Below are 15500 nucleotides of genomic sequence, written 5' to 3' on the forward strand. Positions count from 1 at the left end.
GTATGGAATAGTTAAATAAATATAAAGTATACAGTGTGCACAGAATGACGGTATAAGTGTTCAGATATTTTACAAGTGATATTACTGCACGGGCGATTGCTCTAAGACAACGAGGGAGGCTCAGCCTCCTCTAAAAATGACGAACATCGTGTAGGATGAACTGCGCTAGGCTTATGTTATAGCCGACCTTATAACATTGCTATTTCAGATCCAGAATCATAGAAATATATGTGCTCAACCCAACTACAGTGCGAAATCATTCCGTTATAACTTTCCCCAGTTCGCCTAATGTGTGCGTGAGTTTTTCCCCCTCGTGACAGCGCGATGTAGCCCAGCCTCAGTGGATTGGGAGCTATGTGCTTGTCAATCTCAAAATGCAAGACGATTATTGGACAAATACTGCGAAAACGCCCACCCACGGAGTCTCACGGACTCCCAGCCTCAGTGGACTTCAACGGCATTTGGGAGCTATGCGCTTTTCAATCTCAAAATGCAAGACGGTTATTGGACAAATACTGCGAAAATGCCCGCCTACGGACTCCGAGCCTCACATGGGAGGGACATGGCAGTTTCCGCGAGGAGACTGGTGATTGGTGAAAGCGGCCGGATATTTTCTTTGATTGACAGCTCGTTTCAACTATAGACAGGCAGCGGTACAGTGTTGCCAGATTGTGGGCGGTTTTAAGTGCATTTTGGCGGGTTTTGAACATATTTTGGGCTGGATAACGTCAGCAGTATCTGGCAACATCAGTTCAGTCCCATGCGGATTCGCAAGTGCTGTGGTGTATTGTAAGCTGGGTGCGATTTGCTGGGGGGGATGGGGGGATCATCCCCCCCTCTGGTTTTTATCTCTGCTGAAAAAAAATCCTCGGGGACAACCCCGTCAATAAAACAAACCAGCCAAAAAAAAAGTTGACATGACAGGCATGTTGTGACACAACATGGTCTACATTGCACTCACTTTCAAAATGACCCGAAGTGGCAGCTTTGATGTTCACGAACGTCCCCAGCAAATAGATACATTGTAGATAATAACAATATCTTTGCGTTCTATGCAGGGATGCAAACAGCGCGCCTTTTGGCGGATGCCGCCTTTTTCACGGCCGATTTTTTTTTTTTTTTAGGGGGGGCGTTGGAGTGTCTGATTATAATTCCAAAGTAAATTCTGTATTAAAATTACTAAATAAGCAAATCCATTACAGTCCATGAAACAGGAAGTATAAGGATGAGAAAAAAAACAGTTTAAATCGGAAAGCTGTGCACAATGTGAACTGCGCCATCAGAGCAAACTGTTCATTTAATATTCATGTATTTTAGTGATTTTCGAGTCACTGTCCATTTAATCCGGAGGGAGAGAAACATCACAGCAACGCGACAAGCAATGCAAACTTTGTTGTGTTAGTGTTCGTGTATTTAGTCAGAGAGATAGGAAGATGAATTTACTATCTCTGGTTTAGTGTTCGTTTTCATTTAGTGTTATTCATTTGATATCATCGGATGTTATTGAGCTGTTAGCCTATTGTTACCTTAATTTTGTGATGTTTCATGATTTAAAAAAAAACCATCCCCCCTTCTGTTTTTTTGACAAATCACACCCTGATTGTAAGAGATCAGCTTACATTTCGATTTCATTCATTACATACGGTTTCTACCAGCTTTTTTAGTTTGTATATATTTTCATTATAAATAAAGTGTAAATATAGTGTTGTCAAGTTTGCTATCTTAGTTCCAGAAATTTCGTTTATTTGAGTGACTGAACTTGAACTTGAGGGGGCTAGTCAGCTAGCAAGAAAGCTGCGCACGGATGCCAAGCATTGCTGATTTAATTTTGGCGAAGCCATTTGCCAGTCTTCCTTTCGAGGGAAAAATTAAAATTAAAGAGCAGGGTAGACCAACGCCTCAAACTGACTTGGTGAAAAAGGTAGGGAATAATACTCGTTCCTTTCAGCTCTCCTGGTACGAGAAAGTGAATTGGCTAACAGCAAGTGACCCACATCAACAACAGTAAATAGGCTACTTTAGCAATATGTCATGGATGGACCAAAAATATAGAATCTATTTAAAATGTTTATGCTGAGTATATTATATTGGAATATATGTTTTTCTGGATATGAATTAAACACAGCTACAATTTGGAAAACATTTTTAAACAAAAACACAGCCGAGGTCAATTTTTAAACAACATGCCACAATTTTTAAATATAAAATGTTAAAATATAACCCCCCCCCCAACACCACCATCATGTATATTGGACAGTAGGCTAATGGGCCAAAAGAACCTGTTATTTCACAGTTTGTGACGCTGCCAACAATCAGCCAGATCAGAGGCAAGAGTATGGGCAAAATTGATGTGTTTTTTCTTTTAAAATCTGGAAATATCGTAACCGACCAGCCTCCCCTGTTTGAAAGACTACCAGCCGCCACTGTATTACTGATATATGAATCTGGATTTTAGCTGTTCATCACAGAAAGGATTTCCCTTTTGGTGCAATATGGTGCACAGTGCAAAGATGAATAGTAAATTTAAATAAGTATAAATATAAGTAACAGTGAGCACAGAATGATAGTATGAGTATGCAGATATTTTGCAAGTGATATTACTGATATATGAATCTGTATTTTAGCTGTTCATCACAGAGACAGCCTGAGGGAAGAAATTGTTCTTGTGTCTGGTTGTTTTTGCATACAGAGATCTATATCGCCTCCCTGAGGGGAGAAGATTAAACAGATTGTGACCAGGGTGTGATGGGTCTGCAGAGATGTTACCTGCCCGCTTCCTGACTCTGGACAAGTATAAATCTAAGAATAAGTATAAGAATATCGACCTCAAGGTGAAGTGTTACCAAATATTTGAGTGGCATTTTATTTGAAATCCTTTAACTAAGCATATTATTATACTTGGGATTGTTTTGTTTTTTTTATTCTATTTTCTGTTGTACAGTGTCTTTTTTTTTTGCATCTATAATAACTTGCTGCTGTAACATAACAATTTCACAGCTTGGGATCAGTAAAGTCTATCTATCTATCTATCTATCTATCTATCTATCTACATTCACTGGATTTGAGCAATCGTGCGCTCTGATTGGCTACTTTACTACTAGGATATCAGCTCATATACCGTGAGTAGAAATAAACCAAAATGGCAGAACGTGTTGCTGAACCAACCGAGGATGATATAAAAACTCTACTCAAAAACAAAACCCAAAAAGTTATCAAGTATTTAAAAGAAACAGAAATAGCTAAAAGAATAAAGTCCCCCCCCCCCCAGTATTGCCTGTTCCACACTCCAGCCCAGTTGGTGGCGGTAATGCACCTTTAAATTGGTTTGCCAACCACCAAAAAAAAACCCTAAAGAAGAAAAAGAAAAAAAAAACAAAAATACCAAAAAAGCAACAAAATATGGAATAAAAGTATTGGATGGTAAGAACATATCTTTTTTATTTTTCAAGAATTATTATAGCATTTTTCACAAATTGCTCCTGTCATTTGGCCGGTTTGTTTAGATTCTAAGCAGAAATTATTTTGTCGGACGTTTTGTATAAAGTTTTTATTAATCGAATTTGAAAAAAAGAATAAATAAAAATGCTGTTTCTCAACATCCAGTGAATGTGGATAGAATAAAACAGTTATTCCACTCAATCTCGTCGTACATGGCTTATAGCCAACTCAGTGCTACGTGCCTTGTCGGCTATCAGCTCATGTACGACTCGATTTCGTGGAATAACTGTTAAATGTTATTTGAAACAGAATACGTTGAAAAAGCTAGTCTTGCCAGCTATAGTTTCAACTCCCTTCTCTAATCATTTAGCTTTTATTACGCTACTGTTCCAAACTTTGAAATCAGTCCTTTTTTTTTTTTGTCTTGATGCCAAGGGAAACCAGAGTTCACATATTTCACAAGCTGGCACAAGTCTATACAACTGCACAGTGCTGTGTGCATGTGTGTGTGAGAAAGGCGCCTATTCATTGTGCTAGCTGTTGTGTCAGACAGCGCAGTGCTGTGTGTGTGAGCTCTGTGCTTAGTTTTGTTCCCCGCTGCTCAATTGTTCTTATCTAAACGGCTGACGAATGGGTCGCTGATCTCACCCGAGGGCCGCGTAAACATGAAAAGAGTGGGTGTGTGTATGAGCCTGGACTATACACTCAGCAAGCCTAATGCATTTTCAAATGATGTGGGAAATGCCATGTTTGTGTGTGTATGTAGGTGAAGAGCGAGAGAGAGCGTCTGAGAGTGGGAGTGAGTGTATTAGCATAAAAATGGCCTAGCCTTGTTGCTTTAACACTGCTGCTCATCATTAGAGGCTTGGCAAGCACTTGTGGGAATCCTGGCAACGAATGGCCCCCAGATGCACACCCACCTACCCACCCACCCACACACACACACACACACACACTGCATCTCTAATGCTGGGCATCTACAAAGCTCAAAAACAAAGACTGCCTCTACTCCATGGATGTCTACATACTGTCAGGCATTATGAATAAATAAAAACAGCTAGAATTTGGGAATAAAGGAATAAAGAGACGTCGTTTGCTCTAAGGCTTGCCTTGGAGTTGAGATCTCTGTGGTAGATGTTCTTGTAGTGGAGGTAGATCATTCCTCTGGTGATGTCTGAAGCCAGGTCCACTTTCTCCCTCCAGCACAAAGGAACATCTTTCCGAGCCAGTAGTTCCTCCAGACAGCCTCCACTCACGTACTAGACACAGATCCACAAATACATGCAGACAAACATAAGGACATAAAATTTCCAAACAGTATAAATAACAATTCATTAGTAATAATCATATGTTCAGGGCAAGAAAGTGCTAAAAACAAACAAACAAACAAAAACCCCTGTGTATAGGGATTGAAATTAACTCAGTAACTTGCAGAAAGTGTCATTTTCTGGCATATTATTGTCATTTGGCTAATAAAAAAAAAAAATACAGACTTCTAAATGTGGAAAACAGTTGGCCATAGTGCCCCCCCCCCAAATTTAGTAGTATATTTTATTAGTCAAAAGAACAAACCTGACCTCAAACCACAACCACAAGTACGCTAAACGTTTTAATTATACACTATATGGAACTTTAATTATTATTTCCATCACACTGATGGTCTCAAGAAGAAGAAATAAAATCGGTTCTTAACCAGGTCATCACTTTTCTCTGAAGCATCTGCGATAGTGTTTGTAGATTTCCCCTTATGGTTTCCAGATACTGGCTGACGTTTGTTCTGTCTCTTTTTAATCTGATCTATTTACTATACAGTATGTTACGTGTTACTAGATTTGTTCTAATCAAGCTTCCATAAAACGAGAGCGGATAAACTGGATAAGAAATCACAAATTACATATCCAGCCATCAGACAGTACAAGTGGATAGCACAAGAGCAGTGCTATAATATAACCCTATATAATATAACATGTGGCTTGCAAATCTGCCTCGCCACATCTTAGGTAACTTAAAAAACATTTGCCATGCCGTGTGATTGGTTAAAATTTACAGCGTAGGGCTAATTAGATAAGAGCTTCACAAAAGGAAAGACTTTGAAATGTTCATGATAAAATCTGTGGTAAAGTCAGAGAGAGAGAGAGAGAGAGAGAGAGAGAGGGGCGTCGGGTGCAAGAGGAGACAACATAATACAGGTAGTCGTCGACTTATGACCTATGCGACTTACGACCGATCGACTTTACGACCGTCTGGTTATGACTGGCAAGTGTTTCCCAGCTGAGCTAGCTGAGCGTATGACAGTTTCCGCCCCAGCTCCAGGCACATACGCAGTCTCTCTCGTGCTTCCTCGCGCACTCCGTCATACAGTTTCCGCCCCAGCTCCTGGTTTATGAAACGAGCAAATCCTCCCGCCAGCCCGAGCGCTGCAACAGCTGATGATGACGTAGACGACCCACAGCCAAGCACGAGTGATGCCAGCGGTCACTAAGTTTTGTATTTTGCTATGTTTTACGTTTGTATTTTGGTATGTTTCAAACTAAAATTTCTATTTTTCACACCTGTATTTCATATTTTTGTTTTGCACATATTAAACGAATTGTACTGTACGCAGTGTAGTATGCAGTGTTTGACTTAAACCAAATAATGAGCCAAGGTAATGAAATAAGAAAATGTTGATAAAATAAGACTTTAAGATGATTACAATATCATTACACATCACAATATACTTACGTTCATTTAACATCGGTTTACGACCGGTCAGTCGTAACCAAACACAGTTGTAAGTCGACGACTACCTGTACAAGAGAAATTATTCTATCCACATTCACTGGATATGAGCAGTTGCATGCTCTGATTGGCTACTCTACTACTAGGCTATCAGCTCATATGGCGTGAGTAGAGAAAAACAAAATGGCGGCGCGTGTTGCTGAACCAACTGAGGACAAAATAAAAACTCTACTCGAAAACACAACCCCAAAAATACAAAAAAAGCAACAAAATATGGAATAAAAGTATTTGATGGTCAGAACGTATCTTTTTTTTCAAGAATTATGATTATAGCATTTTTCACACATTGCTACTGTCATTTTGCCAATTTGTTTACATTGAAATTATTTTGTTGGACGTTTTGTATAAAAAGATTTTATTAATTGAATTTACCAAAAATAAAAATGCTCTGTTTCTCAAAATCCAGTGAATGTGGATAGAATAAAACAGTTATTCCACCCAGTTTCGTTGTACGTGGCTAATAGCCAACTTAGTGCTACATGCCTCATCAGCTATCAGCTCATGTACGACTCGATTTCGTGGAATAACTGTTATATCTTGAGAGAGAGACAGGGGGAGAGAGAGAGAGAGACATGGAACTCACCTCTAGAATGGGATACAGCTTGTCTTCTTTCACACAGATACCAAGATACCTGAAACAATTACGGAAATTGAGAAATAGTCATGTACACTACCATTCAAAAGTTTGGGGTCACTTTGAAATGTCCTTATTTTTGAAAGAAAAGCACTGTTCTTTTCAATGAAGATCACTTTAAACTAATCAGAAATCCACTCTATACATTGCTAATGTGGTAAATGACTATTCTAGCTGCAAATGTCTGGTTTTTGGTGCAATATCTCCATAGGTGTATAGAGGCCCATTTCCAGCAACTCTCACTCCAGTGTTCTAATGGTACAATGTGTTTGCTCATTGCCTCAGAAGGCTAATGGATGATTAGAAAACCCTTGTACAATCATGTTAGCACAACTGAAAACAGTTTAGCTCTTTAGAGAAGCTATAAAACTGACCTTCCTTTGAGCAGATTGAGTTTCTGGAGCATCACATTTGTGGGGTCGATTAAATGCTCAAAATGGCCAGAAAAATGTCTTGACTATATTTTCTATTCATTTTACAACTTATGGTGGTAAATAAAAGTGTGACTTTTCATGGAAAACACAAAATTGTCTGGGTGACCCCAAACTTTTGAACGGTAGCGTATACCCTATATGATTACTGACTATAGTACGGACTATAATCCTTATGCCTTATGCAACAACAAACCTATACACCTGCTACTACAGCTGACCTGACTGCGAAGCTACAGTAACTCAAACTAGATAGAGACTGTGCCTAAAATCACAGTAATTTGCGTTAGTTGACCTTTGTCACTTGAAGGTCAAGGTGAAGGTCATTTGGCTCAACAAAATGTAAAAAACTGATTGAAAAAATCATGAAAATTGACAGTTATAAGTGACTGAAAAAAGCCCGTTTTTCATGGATCATTCCAGTTCGGTGATCCAGATCAGCACCAAAAGTCATAGCAATGTAAGTCAGCCCAGAGGTATTCTTCATGTGAAATTTAGTGATGATTGGTTGAAAACCGAGGGAGAAATAGCGTCCTAAAAATGTTACAATAATAATAATAATAATAATAATAATAATAATAACTAGATAGAGACTGTGACTAAAGTCACAGTGATTTGCACTAGCTGTTACAAACTGGGACGTCTGGTCACCTTACCATATAGATCCGGAATGGGAAGAGATAGAGAATGACGCTTAGTGAGGGAAAAAATCCGTTTTTCATGGATCATTCCGGTTTGGTGATCCAGCACCAAAAGTCATAGCAACTTAATTCAGCCCAGAGGTATTCTTCATGAGAAACTTAGTGATGATTGGTTGAAAACTGAGGGAGAAATAAGTGATTGAAAAAGCCCGTTTTTCATGGATCATTCTGGTTCGGTGACTCAGATCAGCACCAAAAGTCATAGCAATGTAATTCAGCCCCGAGGTATTCTTCATGAGAAATGTAGTGATGATTGGTTGAAAACTGAGGGAGAAATAACGTCCTCAAAAACCAATAAGAAGAAGAAAGAGCCTGAGTGAGAGTAACAGTTTGTGCCAGCGCTGCTAACGGAAATTATTAATCACTCTTTACAAACATGGTGAGAAGAAAAGCATCTCAGAATGCACAACAAGTTAAACAAGATGGGCTACAACAGGAGAAGACTATATTGGCTCCAGTCCTGTTAGCCAAGCACAGGGATTTGAAGCTACACTGGGATCAGGTTCACCAAACCTGGACAGATGAAGATTGGAAATAGATTGGACGCAATTATTTTTTTTTTCAAATCTATAACAACCTCACACTATTTTTTTCCCACACCACTCGGTGTAAACTCGAGAGACTGTTGTGTGTGTGTGTGGAAATCCCAGCAGATCCACAGTTTCTGAAATACTCACACCAACCTGTCTGGCACCAGAAACCATGCCATGGTCAAGGTCATGGAGATCCCATTTTGTGCACGAGTTTATACATTGTGCTGCTGCTGTATAATTGGCTGATGTGATAACTGCATGACTGAACAGATGTCCAGTTGTTCCTGTTAAACTGGCTGGAGGGTGTAGTTTAAAACTGTTTCATTTCTGATATATTTGATGTCCAGTGAAAGCTCTAAATGCAGTATAATCTGTTTCCAGAAAGCACTGTGACATTAGATACATAACAACCTGATAAACCGTGTGCAAAGCGCTCCTGGTACCAGGTAACTGCAGAGCTCTGATACAGTATGATAAGAGTCTTGTGCTTTCATAGTGCACAGGAACAGACCACTTTGAGATTGCTTAGACAAATAAAATGCCTGTGATGTCGTGTCGTCGTTGAGTCAATACGGGCCGCGCTGAACGTCACAGGCTCTGTTTGTTCACACGTAGTATCAGTAACGTAGAGACAATGAAGTCAGATGGAAAAAAGCTTAATTGTGTCCCTCTGTGTACTGCTTATGATTAAGATCAACCAATAAACAGGTTGGATTGTTATAAACCAGGTCAGGTACTGATGAAATCAGGAAAGGTCTAATTGCACAGATCACCTTGCTCATGAAACATTCAAGACAGGGTTAATACTTTTAAAGAGGAACAGTTACCTGACTATGTTGGGGTGAGAGAGTTTCTGTAAGAGGCTAATTTCTCTGACGATGCTGTCCTGATCCACGTCATTTTTATAAATCTTCACCACCATCACCTTGCATGTGGTGTTGTGCATCACCTGAAAGGCAGGACACACAAAACCAGGACGTCAGGATACAAATAGCACAACGGATACAGAAATCCCATATACAAACTACGGTATATATATTTACATATCAAAGGATTTCAGTCCCATATTTTAAACATCTCTGAAGCCCAGTGGCGAATTGTGACTATTAGAGCTGGGACTTGAACTTAGCCAGACACCAAAAAAGCAACAGGGCAAAGGATTTTGCAAGGGATTAGCGGCAGGCTGCCAGGTCGCTCCATTGTGTATAGTTGTCGATGTTGATTTTAAAAGTAACCAAGTAAATTACACAGGGAAATGAATACTTAAGTCTGAGTGAAAAATGCTCTTGCGAGCGTGCAGTGTGGAAGAAGAGTCTGGAGACAAAAATCTAGTTTCTCAGTCGTTAGCCTGTGCTACTTGTTCTTAATAGCACTGGCTTGACTGCTTTATTAGCATTCGCTAACACTACGGATGTACGCTACACCAGCTGGAAGGTGACTTCACTGCTGCACTGATGGTGCCGACTTGCAGTTAAGCTTGCATTGGCCTTCGAGAAGGCCTAGTGTGATAAATTTTTAGTCCCTCCCACTATAACTCAAAATCTGATTGGTTAATTCATCTGTCACTTCCTACATAAACATACACTGCCATGGCCTTCTGTCCCAGCAATGAAGTCCTAACCAAAGTGAGCCAGCTCTAAACTCTTCTCAGCCTAGACACAACAAACAAAAAAATATCATTAGATAACTCAATTTTAATGTTTTCAGGACAGTAACCCTTTCATTTCTGAAGCAAATTTGATAGAAAATGAGGCCAAATTAGAATTAGAAGAGAATAATTAGAATGAAATTATGAAAGAAATTAAAGAATGAAAAAAATTAAATCTAACATTTGAAATGCTGATATGTTTCGGCCTCCTCTGAATGCCTAGAAGGCCCTGATGGTTCCCCTCTGGGAGACATAAATCCCATAAACAAACGGTATATTTAACAGTTATTCCACAAAATCGAGTCGTACATGAGCTGATAGCCGATGAGGTGCGTAGCACCGAGTTGGCTATAAGCCATATACGATGAGATTGAGTGGAATAACTGTTTTATTCTATCCACATTCACTGGATTTTGAGAAACAGAGCATTTTTATTTTTTGCAAATTCAATCAATAAAAACTTTATACAAAACGTCCGACAAAATTATTTCCGCTTAGAATGTAAACAAACCGGCGAAATGACAGGAGCAACTTGTGAAAAATGCTATAATAATAATTCTTCAAAAAAAAAAAAAAATACGTTCTTACAATCAAATTATTTTATTCCATATTTTGTTGCTTCTTTGTATTTTTTGGGGTTTTGTTTTCAAGTAGAGTTTTTATTTTATCCTCGGTTGGTTCAGCAACACACTCCGCCATTTTGTTCTTCTTTCGAGTTTTTTTGGTGGTTGGCCTACTAACTTATAGGTGCATTACCACCACCGACTGGGCTGGAGTGCGGAACAGGAGAAATGGGGAGGAGGTGGGAACCAACCTCTATGGCCCAACCATGAATAGAACTCGGTGAGCCCCCGATCGAGAGGCGGAAACGCTAACCACTAGGCCAATTCACGGTCAACATGCAAGCAATAACATAGATATTATTACATGTTTAATGCTATCTAGTTCCTGTACTGAGAAATAAAATGCTAGCTATATTTTTTCTTTTACTTCCCACTGGTAAGTACATGTTTAAAACTGTTTTTGTTGAGGTTTGTTTTGTTTTAGCAAGAAAAAAAAAGTTCTACTTAAGTAGGAACTATCTGAGAGAAACCACCAAACAGCCCAACATCTAGGACACACAGCACAACCTTTTCTTACCTTATAGACTTTGGAGAAGAAGCCGCTCCCAATAAGTTCATGGCTGAAGTTCTCCCAGAACTCGAGTTTCCTCACGGCTGTGCGAAGCTTCTGCCAGCGGTCCACCTGGTAGTATGCATCTGATGACTCGCTGTACAGCGTTGGACTGCTCGGTTCGGACGACACGTCCACTTCACACATCCTGTGGATCTGAGCTACAACACAGATGTTATAAAGAGGATGTTAAATCTGTACACAGTGCAAAGACAAAACTAAAAAATCTGTTCATGTGTGCACCGGTTTTGACCATAATTGGGTTTTCAGATTATAAGATAATGTAATTTGACTGAAAACACTTGCAAAGGGGTCACAACAGATACTGAAAGCAAACGTTCACATACTTTTGCCACTCATAGATATGCAACATTGGATTAGTTTCCTTAATAAATAAGTGACCAAGTATAATATTTGGTCTCATTCATTGAATTGGGTTCTCTTTATCTACTTTTAGGACTTGTGTGAAATTCTGATGATGTTTTCAGTCATATTTATGCAGAAATATAGAGCATTCTAAAGGGTTCACAAACCGATAAGCACCACAATATGAAAAAATGTCCACATTATACCATGTGCCTTGTTTTCCAAGGCTGCGATCCAGACAGTGATCAAGTTTGTGCTTCTGAATGAAGTGTCCTTAAGAAAGATTAACAGCAATTATTCTATCCACATTCACTGGATGTGAGCAGTCACGCGCTCTGATTGGCTACTCTACTACTAGGATATCAGCTCATATACCATGAGTAGAGAAAAACAAAATGGTGGAGCGTGTTACTGAACCAACCGAGGATGAAATAAAAACCCTACTTGAAAACAAAACCCCCAAAAATAAAAAAAGCAACAAAATATGGAATAAAAGTATTTGATGGTAAGAATGTATCTTTTTTTATTTTTCAAGAATTATTATTACAGCATTTGTTTTCACAAATTTTTACTGTGATTGCGCCGGTTTGTTTACATTCTTCATCTTTAAGCATTAAAATGTGTTGAATTTTTTTAGACTGATTCAAAAGCTCAAAGACGTTTGAAAATTACAGAACTGAAATGTCCAAGGAAGAATTACATAAATGTCTAAAGCTATTCTATACCTCGGCACGACAGCAAGACGGTACTTTCTACAAAAAATAACGCTAAAGTCAATTCATGCAGCCATCGATAGGTTTTTAAGAAGTCCGTCTAAGCGGAAATTATTTTATCGGACGTTTTTTATAAAGGTTTTATTGATTGAATTTGCAAAAAATAAAAATGCTCTGTTTCTGAAAATCCAGTGAATGTGGATAGAATAAAACAGTTATCCCACTCAATCTCGTTGTACATGGCTTATAGCCAACTCAGTGCTATATGCGCCTCGTCAGCTATCACCTGATGTACGACTTAATTTCAGGGAATAATTGTTAAAGGGATCCTCCAGCAGATTGATTTTCAAACTTGTTTTTAAGTAAAAGTAGTCACAGATTTCAAAAATCAAACTTTCATTTTCATACGTCAACCCCTTTGGGCGTCCACCTGTAGTATCAGAGGAAGAAATCCATAAAAATCAACATAAAATCCTTACAGCTTTCGAATCGCACCAAACTTTCGCGATTCGAAGGCTACATCAGCAAATTTCGCTGATGTAGTTTGGACCTCATGTGTTCCCTCACGTTGTAAACTCCAGATGCCGCAACTTTTATATCTCGCACACAAACTGTGCAGTGCGCGTACTCCTCATTTTTCGCCTGAACAATGACACCATTAAATGTCTCCTTCCATTCAGGAAGACACCGCCCACCATATCTCATTTTCTTTCTCGGTGTTCCCATTCTTTCACTCAGGAGACACTATTCAAAATCTCTCGGGTGTAAACAATGTCGCTCTGCACAATGAGAAAATCGTTCGAACAATGACCGTTTGGCGCGTTTAAATGCAGATCGTGCGCATGACCTGAACGAGCGAAGTCTCGCAGTCGCGATACTGCACGAGGCTTGAGGAATAAACATCCGGTTTCACATAGTCTGGGTCATCTGCCCCTGCATACACACTGTTCTTTGTCTATAAATCGAGCTTTTGTATGTTTTTGCGACGATCAGCTGATGTTCAAGTACGATACACAAAATAAATTTAGGTCAGAAAATACTGAAAATCCGTAAGATTTTGTTTATACGCCCGTACGCCCTTGAAATGAGCTAAAATCCGTATAATTTCCGGACAATCCGTATAGGTTGACATGTATGCATTTTCATAGACCAAAAAGTTGTTGAGAAAAACACATTTTTTAAAAAAATACCAAATGGGCTTCTTGCGTTGGTGACATATGCGATGACGTCAGGTAGTGGTCGCTTGGAGCAACTCAGCTGTTTGTATTCTCTGTTTGCATCATAGTTTTGCGAGTTTTACAAGTATTTTACCGAAATTATCAGTTTTTAAATAAGTATGTCTCATTGTGTAGCATATAAATGTCACAATGATGCTAAAAAGAAAGCACAAGCTGGAACTGGACTGCATTTCCGCAGAGAAAATGCGAAGTGTGCTTGCTCAGCTGTAGCAGAGGGTCACCGACAGAAACTGGATAAGACATGAGACCTCGTGCTGCAAAATCTTTTTTCATGATCTACAGAAAGTGTGTGTGGCATAGTGTGTGTGTGGCTGCGCGCTCTAAAATCTCGGTTTAAAATGGCTCAACTCGCAGTGCGATATAACACTTTGCGGTCTAAAATCTTTTTTTACATGATCGGTAAAATACTTACATACATGTCAACCTTTGGCCAATCAAACCTGTATAACCAACCTCCAAAATCCGTATTTCCCTTATAAAATCCTTATAAGATGTAAATTAAAATAATTTACCTAAAATTTGAATGATAATTAACAATGATATATCCAAGTTACTTTTTATTCAATATTAATAACAATAAACCTTCAGATTGAATACAAAGCTCCAATGTTTGACAAAAACACAAAGTGTCACTCTAATGTTCTGAATTGTACTCCATGACAGATTTTTTTAGCAGTCTGCACCAATACCTCACGAGGCTGCATGTCACAGCAACTGTCTGTGTTGATCTTGCCGGAGTGCCCATTCAGAATCTTTTCAGTCGCTAGTGAAAGTCACTCAGGTGGAAATACGCGTTTCAAACAAAATGTTACTTCCCGGTTGGCGGGATTCTCGCAATGCGGTGTGCGCATGATCAAAAGTGGAACGAAGTCTCACTACCACAAGATAACGTGCGATTTCATAAGACTCTTTACTGGCTGTCTGTGGTGCACAGTACGTTTGTAAATGTTATGCGCTCTTTTATCATCGTGGGAATTGATTATAGCTCTAAATAAATATTGAAGTTTGTTTAAAGAATCCGTATAACTTTATTTGTACACCCGTATACTACGTTTATTGAATCAAATCCGTATAAAATACGGACATTCTGTATAGGTTGACATGTATGTACTTATAAAACTAGGAAAACTACGATGTAAACAGAGAAGATAAATAACTGAGCTGCTTCAAGCGACTGCTACTTGACATCATCGCATAAGTCCCCACCACAGGAAGTCCATCTGGTGTTCTAAAATCATTTTTTTTATCAACAGCTATTTGGTCTCTGAAAATGAAAGCTTGATTTTTGAACTCTACAACTAATTTTGCATAAAATAATTTTGAAAATCAATCCGCTGTAGGATCCCTTTAAATATTTGAACTTTTACATTCCAGACGACTCTTTAACATGTAAACCTCGTTAACATCACACGAAAAACACCCAAGCCTGAACAAGCAACATACCGTATTAATAAAGTAAACTGAAGCTTGGTCTGAATAGTTAATCCTAACTGACACACTCTTCATTCAGGTAGGTGGAAGTGTGGGCAGATGAAAGCGAACTGGCACAAAAGACTGATTTTGATGTCAGGAGTGCTCAATTAGAGTTGTTTTCATCACAGCCATGCGGAATAAAATGCTGAAGGATAATGAAGTCTTAAAATGCTGATGAATAGAGCTCTGAACATTCAATGGGCTTCCACTCACTACAAAGTAACAGTCAAAGGTTGGGGTGGTTAAATTTAGACCTTATATTTAGCCATATTCCTGGTTCAAATGAATGAAAAGAAACATAATAATACATATATACAGTATTATTTACCAGCTGGGAGGTCTGTATTGTGAAATACCGTGACCGAGGTCGT

At 38.9% G+C, this 15500-nt stretch overlaps 1 protein-coding gene across 7 annotated transcripts in view; it reads right to left on the minus strand.

Moving 5' to 3' along the window:
• The window catches only part of zgc:162952 (PKc_LIMK_like_unk domain-containing protein), a 75673-nt gene that overhangs the window by 27111 nt on the left and 33062 nt on the right, over positions 1-15500 (minus strand). For all 7 annotated transcript variants that reach the window (XM_060906707.1, XM_060906706.1, XM_060906711.1 and 4 more), the window contains 4 exons: positions 11307-11500; positions 9346-9467; positions 6803-6851; positions 4548-4697 (listed from right to left, as the gene is read on the minus strand). In XM_060906707.1, the coding sequence (XP_060762690.1) occupies positions 4548-4697; positions 6803-6851; positions 9346-9467; positions 11307-11500 (515 nt within the window). The remainder of the gene's footprint in view (positions 1-4547; positions 4698-6802; positions 6852-9345; positions 9468-11306; positions 11501-15500) is intronic.

This window comes from Neoarius graeffei, chromosome 24 (assembly GCF_027579695.1).
Source record: "Neoarius graeffei isolate fNeoGra1 chromosome 24, fNeoGra1.pri, whole genome shotgun sequence".
Classification (NCBI taxonomy): domain Eukaryota; kingdom Metazoa; phylum Chordata; class Actinopteri; order Siluriformes; family Ariidae; genus Neoarius; species Neoarius graeffei.